Source organism: Eleutherodactylus coqui, chromosome 12 (assembly GCF_035609145.1).
Source record: "Eleutherodactylus coqui strain aEleCoq1 chromosome 12, aEleCoq1.hap1, whole genome shotgun sequence".
NCBI classification, from domain to species: Eukaryota; Metazoa; Chordata; class Amphibia; order Anura; family Eleutherodactylidae; genus Eleutherodactylus; species Eleutherodactylus coqui.
Genome location: NC_089848.1, coordinates 111,133,993 through 111,157,147, shown reverse-complemented (window position 1 = coordinate 111,157,147; position 23,155 = coordinate 111,133,993). Strand labels below are relative to the sequence as shown.

Below are 23,155 nucleotides of genomic sequence, written 5' to 3'. Positions count from 1 at the left end.
GGGGGACCCCACTGATTTCCATGGCAGAGTGTTGTTGTGACAAGAAGGGGAAGCAGGTGAGCTGTTACATCTCCTATTATGAATGGTCAGTCCCGTGTTATCTATATATAAGTGCCACCTCTCAGTGTAATCCTGCCTGTGCAGGGAGGGGAGGAGGTGAGCTGTGACTATTGTGAATAGTGGGCCCTGTGTTATCTATATATAGATGCCCCCTCTCAGTGTCATCCTGCCTCTACAGAGAGGGGGGGAGGTGAACTGTGACATATATTAGAATGGTGGATCCTGTGTTATCTATATATAGGTGTCACCTCTTAGTGTAATCCTGCCTCTACAGGGAGAAGAGGAGGTGAGCTGTGACTATTGTTAATGGTGGCTTCTGTGTTATCTATATATAGGTGTCACCTACCAGTGTAATCCTGCCTGTGATGATAATGAGATGACAGCTGAGAAGTTTTCTTTACAGAACAGGATGTATCAGACTATTACTAGGCCTAGTGGTCAGTGTGTAGGGAGGGGGGTAGGTGAACTGTGACTATTGTGAATGGTGGTCCTGTGTTATCTATATATAGGTGTTACCTCTCAGTGTAATCCTGCCTGTACAGGGAGGGGAGGAGGTGAGCTTTAACTATTGTGAATGGTGGGTCCTGTGTTATCTATATATAGGTGTCTCCTCTCAGTGTAATCCTGTCTGTACAGGAAGGAGGAGGAGGTGAGCTGTGACTATTGTGAATGGAGGGTCCTGTGTTATCTATATATAGGTGTCATCTCTCAGTGTAATCCTGCCTGGGATGATAATGAGATGACAGCTGAGAAGTTTTCTCTAAAGAAAAAGTTTTTATATGTGTAGATTGTGACATTGAAAATTACAGGGAAAAAAATCACCAAAAAGTCTTTAAAAATATACTTAATTTGATTTATATAATAGGTCATTTTCTGATGGCACATTTGCTCTAAAATATGCCAGTTTATCACAGCGATTTATGCTGGGTGATACATCTTAAGACACTTTTGGTGCACTTTTTGGCACACGATGTTATGTTTCGGCCGGGCTCCCTTTCCAAGAAGCGAGGTCTTTTTTTGCTGTATAAAAGTGTCTAATACACATCATAAATGTGGCACAAGGCATTTAAGACAGCTTGCAGATGCAATTTTCTGGCACATTTGGAACAGTAAATCTGCTTCATTAGGGGGGTGTTCTGTGATTACATGAAAAGAAGAGCAGTGGCACAACAACAAATATGCAGCGGCACCAGCCGTACACAGAAGGCTCCCAACTGAAAAATGATGTTCTACCACTTCTAAAAGAGAAACCTAATATATATTTGTGGGACATCCCCTTTAATAAAACCAGTGGTGAACTCACACTTTTACACTAGAGTATTGCACTGGTCGCACAGGCACAGCAGTGGCTCCATTCCTCTCAATGGCGTAGACAGATACTCGAGCTATGTGTGTGCAAAGGCAAGTGCCCCATGGAAATGAATGGAGAGGCAGGGCGCATGTTTAGCCACGGTTTCCCTCATTTCAATGAGCCAGAAAGAGATAGCCGGCACAGTGGTTTCTTTATAATTATTTCCCCGAATTTCCACTTCTAATTACTACTGCAGGCTCATAATAATTCAAACCCCCGAATAGAAATCCCTCATAACAGCACACATTTGCAAGTCAGATGTTGCCTCAAGCATGCCTGGTGAAACTAGTCAAGAGCTTCATTAGTTGCACCAGGTGCGCTTCAAATAAAACACAAATATCTGGACTGGCGATGGCTTTGTTGACTGTGATGTCTAAGCGTCTTGCCACAAGTCAAAAGAGTGGTCTAAAAACTTAAGAGTAAAGCTCATGTTCTTGTACAAACAGGCACTGAATGTTCCTAGAGGTACAGCTGGAAGCAGTTCACAAGTTCAGAGTTATGGGAACACTGCTAATGAAGAGGGGTAATTCTGAGACTAAGGCGCCCTGCACACGGGCGGAAATTCTGCGGCGGGATTTCCCGCAGATTTTCCGCCCGTGCCCACCTGCATAGGATTGCATTGCTGATGGCCGCGATTTGTCCGCGTGAAAATACACACGGAAAACAAATCACGGCATGTTCTATTTCTGTGTGGGTCTTGCAGAGGCCAGCACAGAAATGTCACTCCCGGCGCCCTGGTTCCGCTCTGTGCACGCGCCAGCAGGGCGGCAGCCAGCACATCACAGAACCAGAGCCGTGGGAGAGGTGAGCGCCACACTGGTCCCTGCAGGGGCGCAGGTCAGATCCCGCTGCGAGAATTCTCACCCGACTGTCTGCAGGCGGCCTAAAGGAGTCTCTGATGAATTTATGGCAACTGCTTGTTATATTACCTTGTTTCCCTGAAAATAAGACATAGCATGATTTTCCAGAATTTTTGAGGATGCAAAATGATTTTTCAAGCTTTTTGAGGATGCTCGAAATATAAGCCCTACTCCAAAATTAAGCCCTGCTAACAGTTAATTAAAAAAAGTCAATTTAAATAGCGTCCAGGCAGCCATACATGTAAAAAAGTTAAACCTTTTTGAACAAAAATTAATATAAGACACTGTCTTATTTTCGGGGAAACACGGTCGTTGTGTTGAGCTCTTGAAATGTTCTTGCTTGATAGTTTTTTTGCAAACAGATGAATGTTTGTAAATTTAGCAGAAAAACCTAATTTGTAATGGGACGTGGGAGGGGAGGGGGGGTGCAGCTGTATATGTTTATACATAGGGTTACCCAGGGCCCCATGTCCAATAACACCGGCCCTGTGTCACGCAGCATTTTTGTTCCAGGCTACTAAGTATATACATAGAGCTAAAATGTATTAATAGTTACCTTCATGAAGGCTGCTGACTTAAAAAGAAAATAGTGAAGCGTTTTATTATTTGATTAAGTGGATGTAAACCTCAAGTGCTGAAGACAGGAGGTCTGTTTCTACCAGCGGAAAGTGATATCCTGTCCTTGGCTCGAGCCGCAGTGCAGTTCTCTTGACTGGTGCTGCGAGCCAAACCAATGTGGGAACGGTGCACAACTTCCTATCAGATGCTGATAACCAGCAGGGATCCGATTGCTGCATCGGAGATGTTCGAATGTTCTACTACTAAGCCACCGACCACAAGATGTCCCAATAAATGGGAGGACGGCTCCAGGGCTTGTGTGGCACACACTTAGTAAGTGCAGTCGGTGGTGTTGATTTAACAACTGGAAATAGATTCCTTTTTTTAGCAACTGGCAATTGACTGGACGTCAACTAGAATATTTTATATCGCAGCCAGAAATCTAAAACACATGTACACAGTTTGCATCCCGCAGATGAGCTGGAAAACAAGGTTTTTTCCACTTCAATTAGCTCGGCCTGGTTCTATGTTTTTAAATCAATAAATGTAATGATTTTCATATCTTTCACCTTCCCTTCATTATTTTTTCCTAGCACATAAAAAGCAGATGTTGCGGCTCATTAAAGAGAAAAAAAAAATGAAAAAAAGGTCTGAAAAATGATAGACTGGAAATATCGTAGTTTGTAAATGTACTTACTGTGAAATGTGCTTTAAAGAGCTGTTGAGCAGCTGCATGTCGAGCTGCTGGAGCAGAAGGAAGATCTTCAGCTTGACTTCTGCTTCTTGGTCCTCGTTCTGACGCATTTTATCCAACAGGCGCAGCATTGAGGTATCTTCTCCCTCCACCGTGGCCAGGCCGGCCCCAAGGATTCTCGATAAGGGGTCTCGGTTTGCTGAAAGTACAAAGCGGTATATGACCTGAGATTCCAAAAATGGAATGCTGTTACTATAGTTTTGCGGAGTGCTTAATATGAGTATATGTATATATGTATGTTCACACGCAGCAGAATCTGAGAGCACATTCCGTACAGTACATGTGAGGGGGGGGGGGGGGGGGTCTGCAGCATGTGCATTGATTCTTACAGACCCCAATTCAGATATATGGAAAAGCTGCAAACATTACAGCGACCAATATGGTACATGAAATATATTTAGACGGACGGACTGACAGATATAAGATAGATAGATAGATAGATAGATATGAGATAGATATGAGATAGATAGATAGATAGATATGAGATAGATATGAGATAGATAGATAGATAGATAGATAGATAGATAGATAGATAGATAGATAGATAGATAGATATGAGATAGATAGATACTAGATAGATGTGAGATAGATAGATACTAGATAGATAGATAGATAGATATGAGATAGATAGATAGATAGATAGATAGATAGATGTGAGATAGATACGAGATAGATAGATACGAGATAGATAGATATGAGATAGATAGATAGATAGATAGATAGATAGATAGATAGATAGATAGATAGATAGATAGATAGGAGATAGAGAGATATGAAATAGATAGATAGATAGATATGAGATAGATAGATAGGAGATAGATAGATAGGTAGGTAGATAGATAGATAGATAGATAGATAGATAGATAGATAGATAGATAGATAGATAGATAGATAGATAGATAGATAGATAGATGTGAGATAGATAGATAGATAGATAGATAGATAGATAGATAGATAGATAGATAGATAGATAGATAGATGTGAGATAGATAGATAGATAGATGTGAGATAGATAGATATATAGATAGATGTGAGATAGATAGATAGATAGATAGATGTGAGATAGATAAGAGATAGATATGAGATAGATAGATAGATAGATAGATAGATAGATAGATAGATAGATAGGAGATAGAGAGATATGAAATAGATAGATAGATAGATATGAGATAGATAGATAGGAGATAGATAGATAGGTAGGTAGGTAGATAGATAGATAGATAGATAGATAGATAGATAGATAGATAGATAGATAGATAGATAGATAGATAGATAGATAGGAGATATGAGATAGATAGATAGATAGATAGATAGATAGATAGATAGATAGATAGATAGATGTGAGATAGATAGATATATAGATAGATGTGAGATAGATAGATAGATAGATAGATAGATAGATAGATAGATAGATAGATGTGAGATAGATAGATAGATACGAGATAGAGAGATACGAGATAGAGAGATACGAGATAGAGAGATACGAGATAGAGAGATATATAGATATACAACTTTTGGCAAAGTGATAGTTGAAGTGGAATTGTGGGTAACCACAATGGACCTGTAACCTCAAGGATTCCCTGTGGGAGGAATAGGATGTGGACACATATTCTTGCAATTGTTGTACAACTTTTTTCCTTATAAGGGAACATTGAGGTTGTACGTCATCACAGTAACAATTTTACCAGGATCATTGCATCACATCCTCTCACACTTCACTATATAGTACTACATTGGGGAGTCATATCATTCCCATTGTAGCAGAATTCTCTATGTGGGCACATCAGAAACTGCGATCTACACCCGTGTAGAAGGATGCAATGGTGAACACTAGACAATCCGATTGCAGAGATCGTTATTAGTTGCACCGGGAATTGATTGCTGTGCAAATTTTCCACCAAACCTGATAAATAGATTTGGAGGCCACAGAACATCAGACGACTTCATGTCCATATTTGAAGAGAGACCGTAGACATGAAAACAGCCTTCTGTCAGTAACAGCCGGGGCGAAACAGCGACCTCGTCCGCGACGTTCATCGCACATCCAAAGATCGCAAGATCTCGCCGCCGTCATCCCAATGAAAGTGAATGTGGCAGCGCTATGATCCGCGAGGTGATGTGACAGTGAAACAAATCTTGTGACGGCCGTGTCAAGTCACAGCACAACCACATCCACTTTCATTGCGATGCCATAAAGACAACACGACATGGCATTTTTTTTTTACAAGTGTTTTTTTCAGTGCCAGTTTTTCTGGTTATACGTGCGTTTTTTCTTTAAAAAGGAGCTTGTGAGAAAAAAATGTGAAGAAAAAGCAGATCCTGAGCGTGCTGAGATTTTGAAAAAAATATCTTGGACTCAAAAAACACAACAAAAGTGATAAAAAATTCTAACAAAAACACAATGGAGCACATTTATTACTGGTATGGGGGCAAAGTTCTGGTGTAAGGTAAGGTGCAAGTTGTGTGAAAATAATGTCCAATTTACGTCGACAAACCACGGACACGTTTTCATCGTGTGCAGCGCTGTGTGGCCTCTGCACATGGTCTGTAGGCCAGGTTTTCATGATTTTTTTCATTTTCGCAAATAAAACTGATATGTGCCCAATTTTTTTTCTGCCTCTTAAAAACAAAAAACAAACAGCACATGAGCTGCATCCAATTTTTCCCCCTCCCCATTGCCTTGTATGGGCGAGTATCATGTGTCAGAATAGTGCATGCCGATGAGGTTTTTTAAAATAAATCCATGTCTGCGTTTAAAAAAAATTAAATCTGTAGTGTGTCTGAGGTGTCAGAGTGTCGTCCGTGTTTTTCACATCCAACACATAGATAAGAAGATGCTAGTGTGTCGGAAAGTGCTTGAAAAGTTAACCAAACGTTACAAATTTTTGGCATGTGAAAAGTTTTAAAAGGTGGGGTTCCGGATGCTAAAACACATTGCTGTGTGCTGTGCTCGTTCTGCGGTTTCCATCACTGCTCACAGCTGTGTACCACTATCAATTTGTACCGCTATGATGTTGTAGTACTATCAAGTTCTTCTGCTATGATGTTGTAGCGCTATCAAGTTCTTCTGCTATGATGTTGTAGCGCTATCAAGTTGTACTGCTATGGTGTCGGACCGCCATCAAGTTGTTCTGCTATGATGTCGTACAGCTACCAAGTTGATCTGCTATGTGTCGTAACGCTATCAAGTTGTTCTGCTATGATGTTGTACCGCCATCAAGTTGTTCTGCTATGATCTTATACCGCTATCAAGTTGTTCTGCTATGTTGTACCACTATCAAGTTGTTCTGCTATTATGTTGTACCGCTATCCAGTTGTTCTGCTATGATGTTGTACCGCTATCCAGTTGTTCTGCTATGATGTTGTACCTCTATCCAGTTGTTCTGCTATGATGTTATACCACTATCAAGTTGTTCTGCTATAATGTCGTACCGCTATCCAGTTGTTCTGCTATGATGTTATACCACTATCAAGTTGTTCTGCTATAATGTCGTACCGCTATCCAGTTGTTCTGCTATGATGTCGTACCACCATCAAGTTGTTCTGCTATGATGTCATACCGATATCAAGTTGTTCTGCTATGATGTCGTACCGCTATCAAGTTGTTCCGCTATGATGTCATACCGCTATCAAGTTGTTCCGCTATGATGTCATACCGCTATCAAGTTGTTCCGCTATAATGTTTTTCACACAGACATGGACAGTGTGAAAAAGCTCATCACATGAACTGTTCTGATCTGTTTTATGGACAACACTTGTCTATTCAAGTCAACAGGCAGAGAAAAATAACGGGTGGCACGCGGATTCCACCCATGTGCAGTTTTGTACTGTCCGTTTTTTTTTATCTTTTAAAGAACAGAACAAAAAAAGCTGGGTGTCTCATTTTTTTCTGACGTGAAAAACCACATGGCATATGGAGAAACAAAAACGTACAAAAAACTCAGCAAATACCGACCAAACACGGAGGCCAAATGTGGCTGCACGCGTATGAAAAAAAACATACATTTCTTGTTGATGTAAAACGGACGTTTTTCTTGACGCTAGTGTGAACCTAGCCGACTGTGGATGTGCACCAAAAAGACCAGATGTTCCGCCTCTCACTCCATTTTTCAAAAGTGTCTAGAAAAGTCGGCAGCTTTGCCACAAATTTTACCACTTTTTAACAGTCACGTTACAATTGTCTCTAAATTCTGGCCATCTCTCTGCAGTCGCTGGATGGGTACGAAGAGACCCCACATCTCTAGACATAAAGATGTGACAAATCTATCAACATCGTGCGACTTTTGATAAATTTGTTGTGTTATACTGGAGAAGGAAACAAAAGTGTGCCAGAAAAGTAGCGTCAAAAATTCCCGATGATACATTCCCCCCGCCCGCCAAAACACCAAAACATCAAAATTGCCAAAAATGCAATATTTGAGAAAAACTACTGCGTGACATTCAGCCTCAATCACTTTTATTCTGCTTCTGTCTGGAGCCGAGGACTGACCTTCCAGGCAAGCTTGGGTTTCTTTCAACTTTTTATCCCCGGCAATATGTAGAAAGCGAGATAACTGTCCGAAGCTCCTGATTGTCACCGTTGACGAAGAAAGGAAGAACAACGGGTTCCCATCTTTGTCTGCATCTTCAGACTTCACTGTGGAATCACTGAAATGACAGATTGCCAAACTGCAGTGAGTGCTGGAAGAATCTGCAGTCGTAGGAAATAAATCACAGCTGAACATTGTAGAGTGAATGTGGGACGTATCCCACTGCTAGACAAATATGTAACACGTCCAACATGCCAAAATGTTTATTTACTGCCCCAAAATGACCCATCCACTCTCAATGCAAACAGATGCTCCTGTGTTCCTTTACTACAGACATTGTGTATTGTTTAGGGGCCAAATGTTGCATAATAAAATCTGGGTGCCATAGAAAACAGGAGTCCAAACTGGACCATAGCCAAGCGAACACATTCATAACAGTGTAACCATTCCGGAGTTACATCTTCTGGGAGACATTGGAACACAAGATATTATTCACACCATTAATATTACATGTATGTATGTATATATATATATATATATACACACACACACACACACACACACACATACACTCTGGGTAATAGAAATTGCACCCCTAGAAGAAGTTGTCCATTTGCTACAGAACCCGGCATGCAGTTCCATCTTGGGTAGATATGTAAATGCTCAGAGTTGTGGTGTGATTAGATGAAGAGTCTTGTCACCAGAAACCCTTGGCCTATAAAAGGGTCTCAGAGGCTCCTTGTGTGTAGTGACCTCTTCTGAGGTGTTGGGACCAGTGGATGTGTGAGGGCACACAAGGCCACCGGGCTCAGGACCCCCTACAGACCACCAGTAGAGAGGAGCATCTGACCAGAGTGTTAAGAGGTGGTAGGACCAGTGGATGGAGGAACACAAGGTGACCGGGCTCAGGACCCCCTACAGACCACCAGTAGAGAGGAGCGTCTGACCAGACTGTTAGGAGGTGTTGGGACCAATAGATGTGTGAGGGCACACAAGGTGACCGAGCTCAGGAGCACCTGACAGACCATCAATAGGGAGGAGCATCTGACCAGACTGTTAGGAGGTGTTGGAACCACTGGATGGGGACACACAAGGTCACCGGGCTCAGGACCCCCTAGAGACCACCAGTAGAGAGGAGCATTTGACCAGACTGTTCGGAGGTGTTGGGACCAGTGGATGTGTAAGAGCACATAAGGTGACTGGGCTCAGGGCGCCCCCTACAGACAACCAGTAGAGAGGAGTGTCTGACCGGAGTGTTAGGAGGTGTTGGGACCACTGGATAGGAGCACACAAGGTGACCAGGCTCAGGACGCCCCCTACAGACCACAAGTAGAGAGGAAAGTCTGACCAGACTGTTAGGAGGGGTTAGGACCAGTGGATGTGTGAGGGCACATAAGGTGACTAGGCTCAGGATGCCCCCTACAGACCACCAGTAGGGAGGAGCATCTGACCAGACTGATAGGAGATGTTGGGACCACTGAATGTGTGAGGGCACACGAGGTGATTGGGCTGAGGATGCCCCTAACAGACCACCAGTAGAGAGGAGCATCTGATTGTCCGACAAGCACCAGCAGCTCCAACTGTTTTGTTTTCCATCATCTGGAGACAGGGGGTGCCATTATTACACCCCTGTGTTTCTGGAAACAATTTCCAGGCACTTGGCTAAAGGATATGTGGTCTCACGGCGCCCATTATGTATACGGCCTTTCACACCCACTATCATCCAGGATGCCAGATTTATCACTAATAGAGCATGTATGGGATCATCTGTGATGCCAACCTCTACAGCCTACGCGTTTGCATGATCTAATGGCTCAGTTATAGCAAATGTGAAGCAATATGCTGTAAAATACCATACGGAACCTGTAAGCCTCCATGCCGGCCCATATCATATCTTGTAGCCAAGCTAGAGGCGGTACAACGGGGTACTAAAGCCTCCATTTCTGCCCGTATCACATCTTGCATCCAAACTACAGCCAATACAACAGGGTACTAGAGCCTCTATGCCCTCCAGTATCACATCTTGTATCCAAGCTAGAGGCGGCCCAACAAGGTACTAAAGCCTCATAGTAACATAGCATGTTAGGCTGAATGAAGACAATGTACATCTAGTTCAGCCTGTTTTAACTCACTTGTTGATCCAGAGCAAAGCAAAAACCCCAAGAGGCAGAAGCCAATTATCCAATTCAGGGAAAAATTCCTTCCGGACTCCATAATGGCAATCAGAATAATCCCTGGATCAACCTTTGATAGTCCCTACTTAAATGTATCCAAGCTAAAGGTGGCCCAACAGGGTACTAGAGTCTCCATGCCTGCTTGTATCACATCTTGCATCCAGGCTAGAGGTGGTACAACAGGGTACTACAGCCTCCATGCCCGTCAGTATCACATCTTCTATCCAAGCTAGAGGCGGTAGAACAGGGTACTAGAACCTCCATGCCCGCCCATATTACATCTTGCATCCAAGCTAGAGATGACCCAACAGGGTACTAGAGCCTCCATGCCCCCTGTATCACATCTTGTAGCCAAGCTAGAGGCGGTACAATAGGGTACTAAAGCCTCCATGAGCACTTGTATCACATCTTGTATCCAAGGTAGAGACAGTACAGCAGGGTACTAGAGCCTCCATGTTCACCTGTATCACATCTTGTATCCAAGCTAGATGCTGTACAGCAAAGTACCAGAGCCTCCATTCTCACCAGTATCACATCTTATATCCAAGATAGAGGTGATACAACAGGGTACTAGAGCCTCCAAGCCCCCTGTGTCACATCTTGTAGCCAAGCTAGATGCGGTACAACAGGGTACTAGAGCCTCCATGACCGCTCGTATCACATCTTGTATCCAAGCTAGATGCGGTACAACAGGGTACTAGAGCCTGCCTACAAGGGGTCGGTTCTCCACAGTAAGGCCAGTCTCACACAACCAGATTTGAATTGCAGAAACTGCAATCATCACCCAAGGCATTCCGCATTCATTCAAAAAAATTGAACATTCGCATGTCCGGTCACATTAGCAGACAGCGATTGCGATTTCCATTTGCAGAAATTAAATTGCAGCATGTTCTATTTTCTGGTGGATTCCACATGGATAGTTTCTATTGAAGTCGATGGAAGCCATCCAACCCGCAGGCCACCCGCAATTGACATTGCAAATAGGTCACATGTACCCGCATCATCACCTAGTGATGGCGCGGGAAAAGCAGTGTTTTGAGAAAAAAAAATCTGTATCATTCACGTCCGACGGCGAGCCGCCGGGTCCATCTGCAATACAGATTTAAACAAGTAGGCACAGACAGCTGCCAGGGACAGGGCCGGACCCTGCTGTGGGCTTCCAACTTGTCTGTGTGAGACCGGCCTAAATGATCCTTTTGCTCTGATATTGTAATCACTTATATCATTGCTACAATCACACAGAGAAAGTTTTATCCTTCCGACAACTTCTAGTTGCTTGATTTTTCTTGACAACGATCTCCCCTGATTCCTTCTATTCTTGCCAGTCTATCACAGCTGCGGGATAGTTTATAAGTTTTAGGCAGGTGTGGAAAAGATGCTGCAAAGTCAGAAGTTTGTTTTCAAAAATAGAAGACATCTCATTGGCTCCAAATGTATTCTGCAGCGGAACAACAACCCCCAACGTCCAGCCGATGTCATTAAGAACTATCTTCAGTATAAGGGTGGATGTAGATGGACTTTTTTTTCCTTCCGATTTTCGGGTGGAACTAGTAACCATTCATGTGTACGGCTGTATGCACGGGGGCTTATCTTTTTCCCTTGGGCTGATAGCCCAATAAAAATAGATAAATAAATCCTATTCTCTTTGGACGAGAATAGCATATGTCGATATGCAGTGTTCAGCACTTCGGACAGCATACTGATGGGATGTCTGAGTGCTGTCTGATGCGAGTAGTGCCCAAGAATCTCAGGAGAAACTTTTAAATCACCCATCCTAAAGAAGACCAGGGAGTCCTGGAAGTGATGATTTGGCCCCACAGAGCCTTGATCTCACATCATCCAGTCTGTATGGGATTACGTGAAGAGACAGAAGGATTGGAGTGAGCCGAGATCCACAGAAGATCTGGGCTTAGTCCTCCAAGGTGTCTGGAGCAACTTCCCTGCTGAGTGCCTTCAAAAACTGTGTGCAAGTGTACTGAGAAGAACTGATGTCAGGTAAAGGGCGTCACACCAAATACTGATGGGATTACATTTCTATTTTCTTCAGTCACTTTGCATTTTGATAACTTTCAAAAATAAACTATTAACCCTTCTATCTACTATCTATCTATCCATTTTTACTCTGCAGCATTTTTTTCACAGCTGCCTGAAACTTTTACACAGTGTTGTAAATGGTTTTAGATTATACATCAAATTTCAATATAAGATTAAGACCACACGAGTTATCACAAAATGTGGATTTTATATGATCATTCCATGATAGAAAATAAAGTGTGATTCAAAACCAGAAGCACCCATGTGAAAAAGTATTTGCCCCCTGAGGCCTCTTTCACACGGGTAACAATGAGATTGCTGTGAGTAAAATCGCAACGATATCGCAGCTATGGTCTGCAATATTGCTGTGTTTTCTTGCGATTTTGTGGCACTATAAAGTTGCATGACTTTGCTGCTCCTTTGCTTAGATTTTCGGGGGGTGGAGATGGGGGCTTGAAATATAAGCCCTACCCTGAAAATAAGCCATAACTGCATTTACAAAAAGAACCAAAACAATACATTACCGCATTAAATGGCTGTGATTGGTTCTCAAGTGCCGCGACTTAGCCAATCAGAGCCAGCGCTTCCTGGAGGCGGGATTTATGAAAACCCTGACCAGGAAGCGCTGGTTAAAGAGCCATAGAGCTTTGGAAAGAGAAGTTCCACAGCGGACAGCGCCTGTTAGGTGATGTATTGTTTGTTTTTTTTTTAATGCAGACAGTTGGACTTCCTACTGTAAAAGTTGCATCGCACCTCATGAAAACCGTGATTTCGTGCGATGCAACAGAAAGTAAGGCTCTATAGCGAAACATGGGCTACAAAATATCGCACATGGCGGCTGTATAGAGCATGCTGCTATTTCTTTTTCTCGCAATGTAGCAGCCCACAAAACATCGCTAATGTGAAGGAACCCGTGGGAAGGCATGTTTTCAGACACCTTTTTTTCTTTTTGATATAACATTTCCCCCTGCCATAAAACAACAGACATATATTGACCTTTCTCCACTCCTGCTGTGTCCTACGCCAGCAATCCAGGTCTCCCCCGTGACATCACACTTACAGGCTGCTACAGCCAATGACAGAGTTCAGCGATCGATTAATATGCTCTGTCATTGGCTGCCGCACCTGGGACGTTCCGTGAACCAGGCGCAACTGCATCCTGCAAACAAACACTGTGTGGACTAAACAGGGAGCCAGGAGAGGTGAGTATATAACTGCTTCCTGTTTTAGGGGGAGCTGGCTTTTACACAAAAAAGGATCATGAAAAACCCCTCTAACTGCTCAACTCATAGCTGATGTCCATGTAGAGACCTGCTGCCGCCTGCAGCAAGAACCGAAGGTCGGGAGGATGAGATCTCACCGCCAAACAATAAAAAAACAGAAGGACCAACTTACCTGTGGCTGAGCATTTCCCCCCTAGCTCCTAGCCACGGACGCAAGATAGAACATATGAAAGTTACTATATTAAAAGGCAACTTCAACGTTAGAGAGGAATGTTGGAATACAAATTTATAACCATCTTTGATACTCTCAAGACCAGAATAAACATTGGAAGTGGTTTCATGCGTCATTGGAGAATATGAGAAATCTATGGCAGAGATAACACGCAGGCCTGGTGACCCCCTAACACCAATTCAGAGACCATAAAACTCTCACATTCCTTAATATGTAAAAATACTTTTAAAAGTAGACAAAAAAGTAAATAAATATAAGAAATCATCTACATATGTAATTCAAAAATATACAAATAATGTATAAAACACATATGTACATTATAGAATACCAAAACTCCAGTAATCTCTATTGTAGCCCTTCTCACATTAACCTGATGAAGTGTCCGGATGAGACATGAAACTCGTTGTTTGCATGTTTCCCGTTTCCTGCAGCTTTCATACTAAGGTTTTGTCCTAACGTAGATTTGATTGACTTTGCTTTGCATCTGTTTTTGAATCTCTGTAGATTGTGGCATCATGTGTTGCTTTTTGAAACCCTGAAGCCGGCTTCACATTGCCAGACAGTTTCCATGTCCACCATATTTAGATTCCGCAGCCCCTGCATTAATCCTGCCTGGGTGCGGCTAATAAAATTGAACCCAATTGAAATTGGTTAACAAGAAGCTATTGGTCCTATTACTTGGGATGAGCTGTTGGGCAAACGATGTCCAGGGATGCCCCTCCGGTGCCATTACACAGGAGCAATTATCCTCTGCATCGCTCACAGCGCCAGCGGCATGGAGGTGGAGCACCCGGGTGGGGGTTCTCTCCACCCGCCACCTCCATTCACAGTAAGCAGATAGTCTTTCAGAAGTGACAAACTGCTGTTTACACTGAACGGCTCGTTGTCTACATGCAGAAACTGAATGATTCTCATTCCTCGTGTGGTGCAGAGTGTTAACCCCTTGAGTAGCGGGTTTCCTACGACCCTGTCGTGCCCACCAGGGCAAGTTTTTTAAATGGTCTAATCATTGAATTTCAACTAATTTTGCGGTTGCGTTCCAAGAGCCATAACTTTTTCATTTTTCCATTGACCAGGCCATATGAGGGCTTGTTTTTTGTGGGACAAGTTGTACTTTTTGATGGCATCATTTTTGGGTATATATAATGTATTGCATAACTTTTGTAAAAACATTTGTAGGGAGATTGGGGGGAAAAAAAGAAATTCTGCCATTTGTTTTTTGAATTTCATTTTTACGGCGTTCAGCGTGCAGAATAAATAATGTGATATCATTATTCTCTGAGTCAGCACGATTCCGGTGATACCAAGTTTATACAGTTTTTATGTTTCGGGGAGGAAAAAAAAGAAATGGGGAAAAATGAAAAAAAGGGGCCATGTCATTAAGGGGTTAAATAATGTACCAACTTCCTTCTCTGGGTCATTACGACGCACACGGATACCACATGCGTGATTTTATTTTACATTTTTTACAAAGTAAAGGGAGACAAGTGTTTTTTATTTTTATTTTTCTTTATAATTTTTTTTACTTTTGTTTTTTTTTTAACTTTCTTTTTTTTTGTCCCTTTAGGGGACTTCCACAGGGACCCATCAGGACCCACTGACCACTTTCCGGGGGTCTGATGGTGACAGCCCTTTACATGCTGCAGTCACATAGTCTATGTGACTGCCGCATGTGAAGGGTTAACACAGCAGAGATCAGAGGTTTTCTCTGATCTCTGCTGTAAAAGCTTGTGCCTGGCTGTCCTCTGACAGCCAAGCACCCACTCTCCCTGCCACAGAGATCATCGGCTTGCTTCTGACAAGCCGATGGTCTCTATGGCAACCTATAAACAAAGCAGGAGACTTAGAAGCAGGAGATTGCCGGCTTGTGGCATTGTGCTCTGCAGCTCCCATAGTGATACATAGCCCGGAGATCACTATCGGCAGTGGAGCTCGTCCCGGAAAATTTCCGGGCGTGCCACTCAAGGGGTTAATGTAGCAGTTTGCATTCCTAAGCTCTCACTCACGACCTGAAGGTTGCAGGTTCAATACCTGCATGGGTCAGGTTGCTGGCTCAAGGTTGACTCAGCCTGCCATCCAACCGAGGTTGGTAAAATGAGGTCGGTTAACAAATGACCTTAAAGCGCTGCAAAATAAGTTGGCGCTATACAAATAACAGGTCCCTTCCCTCCCCATTCTATCGCTGCATGCATTTACACGAGACAATTAACATTTAAATTCCCGTGAGAGCGCAGGAATCGGAATGATTCTGAACGATAACGTTGTGCAACAAATTAAAAAAAAAAAATTCATACCAGAAAGTAATTGTATGTTTCTATAACATTACAACCTGCTGATTCTGCGGGTAACACTAGATACTAGCAGCTCGTCTCACTTTTAAGTTGCAAACCATTTCCTTTATACAACCCCTTTTATTTAGAAAAAGAAAATAAAGAACGCCAGAAATGCGCTTTTTTTGGTCACGCTGTCTAAAAGAAAAAATGCAATAAAAAGCGATCAAAAAGCTCTATGAATTCCAAAATGGTACCAACGGAAACTACAAGACCTCCTGCAAAAAATGAGCTCTTGCGCAACAACGTCAACGGAAAAATAATACAGCTATTTTGCGCAGAAGCTAGCAGCAGAAAATAGTTTTTAGAAATTAAATATCTGTGAAAGAAAATACCAGTGGTACAGCAAAAAAAAAAAACTAAACGATATAAGTTTGGTATCGCAGTAATCGTACTGCCCATTAGAATAAAGTTATGTCCTTTTTGTTGCAGTTTGTGCGCCGTAGAAACAACACGCACTGAAAGATGGCGGAATTTCATTTTTTCCCCCATTTCTCTCCACTTAAAATTTTTTGAAGGTTTTTCAGTACATTATATGGTATGTTTACTATTACTATTGAAAAATACAACTTGTCCCGTAAAAAACAAGCCCTCATACAGCGACGTCGATGGATAAATAAAAAGGAGTTACGTGTTTTAAAAGGGGGAAGGGAAAAAACGAAAATGGAAAAACTGAAAAAAGCTCCGTCACTAAGGAGTTAAGATGATAACAGTTTGGACGTGCCGTAATATTACTATTCAACTGTTTTTGGTGGAAAATGATGCTTGATTCTTGACTTCTTCCTGAAAGAAGTATTACTTTCCCTCTGTAAGAACCCGCAGAAGTCTCCCATCATATTCGGATGGTACTTCCCTTTGTAATGGTCCTCAATGACTGAGATTCCTTCTGTACGCAATACGCAGTGAATACAACCCATTGATTTGAATACAACCACGTGAAAAAATACGCAGCATGACCTTGTTGGGGCGTATTACACACTGCAATAAGCCATTGAAGTGAATGGGCGGGGATTACATTATTCCCCAAAGCTGGAAAAGCTTATGTGGCAGAAAAAAACGGATATCATATTTGAATTCAGCACTAAAGTTACTACAAGCCGCCTATCTGCCAAAAATGGTGTTGCACGGTGTAATCGTTCACTGTAAAAGGGCCAGAAGAGGGTAATTACGTTATCACATATTTCCTTCAATAAATGAAACTATCATTTAAAAACAGCAATATTATAACTAGAGATGAGCGAACGTATTCGGTAAGGCCGATTTCGCAATCGAGCACCGCGATTTTCGAGTACTTCACTACTCGGGTGAAAAGTACTCGGGGCACTGTGGGTGAGTGGGGGGTTGCAGAGGGGAGTGGGGGGGAGAGGGAGAGAGAGAGAGAGCTCCCACCTGTTCCGCGCTGCTACCCCCCGCTCCACCACGCCCCGCCCCACAGCGCTCCCGAGTACTTTTCACCCGAGTAGTGAAGTACTCGAAAATCGCAGTGCTCGATTGCGAAATCGGCCTTACCGAGTACGTTCGCTCATCTCTAGTTATAACATATCATCTAATATTAGAAGTAGTTTAATGATCTGAAATACTGAAGTGAGACAAAGATGAAAAAATATAAGAAGTTGGGAATGGAACAAATTCTTTTTTACCGCACCGTATCCATTAACATACTGAAGGTCATGAGACAGGAAGTAATATCATGCAGGACCCCCTCTAGCCCAGTGAAGAAGCAACTCGATGTGATTCCACAAGTAGACGGAAGATGCTTGGAGGGGATTCGTAAGTGCCGGATCTCGGGTATGACTAGACTGCCCCACCACATCCCATAAATGCTCAGTTGGGCTCATGTCAGGCAAATGTGCAGGTCGCACCCTTCGTAGGAACTCTCCAGGATGCTCCTCAAACTAATTGTGGACAACTTGGGCTCGATGCCTTAGTGCATTATACTACTAGAATATCCCATTATTGTGGGGTACATGAAATCCATGAAAGGCTGCAAATGGTCACCAAGCAGTGAAATGTTGAGGGCACCAGTCAATGATGTGTTTAAGTGGAAAAATAGACCCAACCCATGCCATGAGAACACCCCCCACACCAGTATGGTACCACCACCAACCTGCACAGCACCTTGTTGACAACTGGGGTCTGTGGCTTAATGAGTTCTGCGTCACCCCCAAACCCTACCATCAGCCAAAACAATTGGTAGCATGACTTAACGGATCACGCCACATGTTGCCAGTATTCTAGGTTCCAGTTGGAACCACACAAGATCAAGTGAGGTGCTGGGTCTGGTGTCATGGTGTTAACAGAGGCACTCTAGTGCGTATTTTGCCTTTGGCGTTAGCAGTCACCAATCACAGCAAAAGTTTCATTTTACCAAAGCAGCCTTAGAAAATAAAACTGCCCTCTGATTGGTTGCGTTCTTCTTTTAGACAATTTTAATAAAGAAGCCGGTCATCTCCAATTATCCTGGTGCCAAAATAAACTCAGAAAGATTGAAACCAACTGGGAATTGCTTTTCTCCACATATCAGGCCCGAGTCTTGCAGCTCAACAGCCATTAGGGTATCAATCAGCATGTCCATACAATTGACAGGACCTACCAACACATATGAAATCTCTGTGGATGGCTCAACCCCTTTATGACCAAAGGTGTACATGTTTTCCCTTGGTTGGCAAGGAGCATATGGAGAAGGCTCGGGAGTAGAGCCCGCTTCATACTGGTGGGTTCCAGCCATGTGAGGTAGCTGACACTCACCCACACTAGTCAATATTGGAGATTAAGGACTAAGGAAAACTGCAAAGAAACTCCATCATACCCTACACAAGGATGACCATCTGAAAACCATATTCTAGGACCCTCCCCTCCTATGTCATAGGCAACCTCCTAATTTGAGGAACTGTATAAATCAGGAGTGCATTGCCCTCTGACACACAAAAAGGAACTTAACCCTGTAAGGTAAGAAGCTGTAAGACCTGCTGACATGTACAGATCACGGACAGGATACAAATCCCCAACACACAGCGGGACTATAAGATCACATGTTCCATGTCTGATGTTGTGTACCTGATTCGCTGCAGTAAATGTTCTGTTGGGGGACTTTATATCGGGGAAGGCAGGGCAAAAACCGAGGGCCAGGATGAGATCTCATCGCCACTCAATTAGAAAGGAAAAGACTGAATTACCTGTGGCAAAACATTTTTGTGGTCAGGGACACAGCATAGAGCAGATGAGAGTTATCATACGGAAGGGCAATTTCAAGTCACAGCGTCACAGAAGAATTTGGGAGTGCAAATTTATGGCTATGTTTGATACCCTCAAGAATGGAATGAACCTCAGCCCGGGATTCTAGCATAGGTGGAAAATATGAAAGGTCTGAAGGAGGCCAAGAGGGATGTCCTCTTCCCAATCTTTTTTTTTTTTTTTAAACTTCATAAAAAAGAGAGATAAGGCATATCATAAAACTGTCACATTCCTGTGCTCAATGGACTGATTCAGTATTTATGTCTCAGCTCAGTTTATCTGTTGTTTTAAGTTTTGAATGCAAAACAGTCTCAAATTTCTGTATGTATTACAATCAAGCGGGGTGTCCCTGCATTTGTATATTATATATATGCCCCATCCAAACCAGTTCCATTTTAGCCTGAGGAAGGATCGATAGAAGATCCAAAAGCTTGCTGTAACATCATGTATTTTTGTTAGCCATTAAAAGGTCTCATATCTACAGGATTACTTGGTTTCTTTCGCTGAGAACAATTACACTTTGCTCTACTGGCGACACCTGACCAAACCTTTTTTTTTATTTACATACAGGAGATAAGTACAATCTCAGCTTAGATTTCTATGGTCAATATTGACCACAGAATCGAAGCCTTTAGGGACCAGGGCTCGCTTGATCATCCCATCGCCCCCCCCAGTGGCATGATCGCGGGGTGCTGATGGTTTACTATGGCAGCCTGGGTCCTAATAAACATTCCCAGGTATTGAAGCATATTAAAGCTTGCAGGCAGCAGGGCTTCAGAGTTTAACATTGATAGTTACAATTTACCGCAATACTGTGATGAAGCAAATGTATGTTCAAGTCCTCCAGCAGGACTAAATAAATAGTTACAATTAGTTTAATCAAAAACATTTAAATAAATATATATATAATATTAAAAGTTAGAAATAAAAAAGCACTTTCACACAAAAATCAAAAACAATAAAAAAAACAGAACATAATTGCTATTGCTGCATATGTAACAGTCCAAACCTAAAATATGGCATTTATCCCTCACAGTGAACGCCGTAAACCTGCCTCTCCTTCCACACACACAATGCCAGAATTGCAATTATTTATTCACTTTGCCTCCCAAAGAAATTGAATAAAAAGTGATCAAAAAGTTATATGTCCTCATAATGGTACTAATGAAAATGACAGCTCACCCCAAAAAAACAACCCGCAGAGAGTTAATAAAGTTATGGGCCTCAGAATATGGTGACAGAAAGAAAGAAAGGTATTTAAATTTTTTTTTTAACTATTTTTATTGAAAATTTTCCTTTATACAAAGTAATAGCAGTATTATGTTGGCGGATTATAAAAAAGTTATCACATAACAATATTTGATCTGGTTTGATAAACAATACCAAGTTTTGGTGTTCCAATGTAACCAGAGTTTTCTGCTGTAATTCAAGTAGCAGCAATTCACTGTTAACAATGTCCTGGCCAGAGCCAATGAAGGTCAGAGGGGAGGAGGAGGGGATGTTTCAGGAAGGAGGGGGATTCTTCCTCTCGGGGTAATGACCCAAAAGGGGTGGGGGAAGCTGTAACACTATGTGTTGGGTATTGGACTTATAGAGAGGTTGTAGGGCCAACCCCCGTTGCAGAGAGGGCATAATCTATCCATGGGGTTCAAATGCTCAGGAACCTATTATACCTGTCTTCTGTTATTGACGTTAGTTTTTCATTAACTGGATACCAGTTCGTATGGCGCTTAACTTTAGAGAAGTCCAGGGAAGACTTACGCCAAGATTTTGCGATTGTTTGCTTGGTGGCTAAAAAGAAGAACGAGATTAGTTTTCTGGAAGATGGGGGTGTATTTTTGATCCTCTTTTTTAACAGGACTTCCCATTGTTTTTTACTCAGGTTAAGATAGCTCACCGAATAAATTAGGGAATATGTCCTAATCCAGAGTCTTTTGACATTTTTGATCAAATATCTTTGGAAAAAAATAAAATTATTTTCTGCCTCATTTATTTTTCTGTCGACAGTTTTTTGTGGGATGTCCTGTAGTTCCTATTGGTGCCATTTTGGAGTTCATATGACTTTTTATTAAAGTTTTTGCAGGAGACAGTTTGGTCATATATGCACAATTCTGGCATTGTTTATTTCTTTTTCTGATGAAGTTCACCATGTGGAATAAAGAGTGTGTTACTTTAATAGATCAACACTTTATGGACGCGATGATACCAAATATGCTTTTTAAAAAATAAAAAAAAAACTTCCTTTATTTTTTTTCAATAATTAAAAATAAAACTTTTTAAAATTATTATTTTTTTTATTTATTTTTAGTCTCATACAGTATAATATATTTTATTACATTATACCACATTTTGTCAGGCAGTCTATGAAGGTGTGCCACAGAGACCTCCAGAGTGTGACAGGCAGTAAGATGAAGAGGTGCAGGCATGGAAAAAAAAATGTTTGCGCCGGAGTGGCCCTTTAATTAGAATGAGTGCTCAAAGGTGTTTCATGTTATTGGAGGAGTGTGATCAATGAAAGCACTCCGTGGCAAGGGGGTCCTCGGACAGGACATTCTCTAGACTTACTGTTGGGGAGACCGCAGGCCCGGTCACTATCTACTTCCTCTGGATCACTGGGAAAGATTTAAAGGGATTATCCGGGGATATAGTATTCTGTAATACCTTGCTCAGACTGCAGGAGTGAAATAATAGAATACATACTCAGGCCCCTGCGCCTCCCCACAGCTGCCATCTTGCCAGATCTCCAGCCCCTGCTGAACTTCCAGGGGGGGGGGGTGATAACAACATGACAAGGGGTCACGTGAGCACTGCAGCTATTCACCAGCTGAAGGGGACTGGTGATTGGCTGCAGCAGTCACATGGCCCTTTTGTCGGGGACGTAATCACTGGCACCCTGCACCCAGTAGTGAAGAGCAGCGGGAGCAAGCAAGATGGCAGCGGCAGAGGAACAGGGAAGGGTGAGTATGTATTCTATTATTTTACTACAGTCTGAGCAAGGTTTTACAGAATACTATGTCCCCTAATAACCCCTTTAAGAAGGCCTGGCCACAGGCCTGCCTTGGCACCATGTGGCTCATTGGTACGCATTCCCGGACAGACCACATGTTTGCTTGTGCAATGTAATTTATTAACAAATAACTTCAGTGGAAAGACCGGTAACTTTTATGGCTACTTATAAACACCAGGCATTGGGCAGTGCGGTGCATGGGGACGTTACAGAATACATCACTCCTTACTCTTCACTTTACATACTAACATAGTATGCAAGGCTGAAAAAAGACAAATATCCAATCAGTTCAGCCTGTTTCCAACCCCTCTTGTTGATCCAGAAGGCAAAAAACCCTAATGAGGCAGAAGCCAAAAAACTCCTTCCCGACTCTATAATGGCAGTCAGAATAATCCCTGGATCAACGTTTGACTTCCTACCTGACTCCAAGACCCGGATCAACAACCCCACCGGTCACCTTATGTTTGTATCCTGTAATGTTGTAGTGCTCTGAAAATACATCTAGTTCCACCTAAACTCTTGCATTGATTTTGCCATCACCACATCCTCAGGCAGAGAGTTCCACAGTTTCACTGCTCTTACAGTAAAGAACCTCCTTCTATGTTGGTGATAAAACCTGCTTTCTTCTAGACGTAGCAGATGCCCTCTCGTTACCGTCGCAGTCCTGGGTATAAACAGATCATGGGAGAGATCCTTGTATCGTCCCCTCATGTATTTATACACAGTTATTTGGTCGCCCCTTAACCATCTTTTTTTCTAGGGTGCATAATTGCAATTTCGATAGTCTCTCTGGGTATTCCAGTCCTTCC

The 23,155-nt window shown here is 42.4% G+C and overlaps 1 protein-coding gene across 1 annotated transcript in view; it reads right to left on the bottom strand.

Annotated features, from left to right (window-relative positions):
• ODAD2 (outer dynein arm docking complex subunit 2) overlaps positions 1 to 23,155 on the bottom strand; it is a 179,913-nt gene that overhangs the window by 143,855 nt on the left and 12,903 nt on the right. Inside the window, exons 3-4 of the mRNA XM_066585733.1 lie at positions 8,073 to 8,230; positions 3,527 to 3,722 (exon numbers count right to left, since the gene is read on the bottom strand). Of these exons, the coding sequence (XP_066441830.1) occupies positions 3,527 to 3,722; positions 8,073 to 8,230 (354 nt within the window). The remainder of the gene's footprint in view (positions 1 to 3,526; positions 3,723 to 8,072; positions 8,231 to 23,155) is intronic.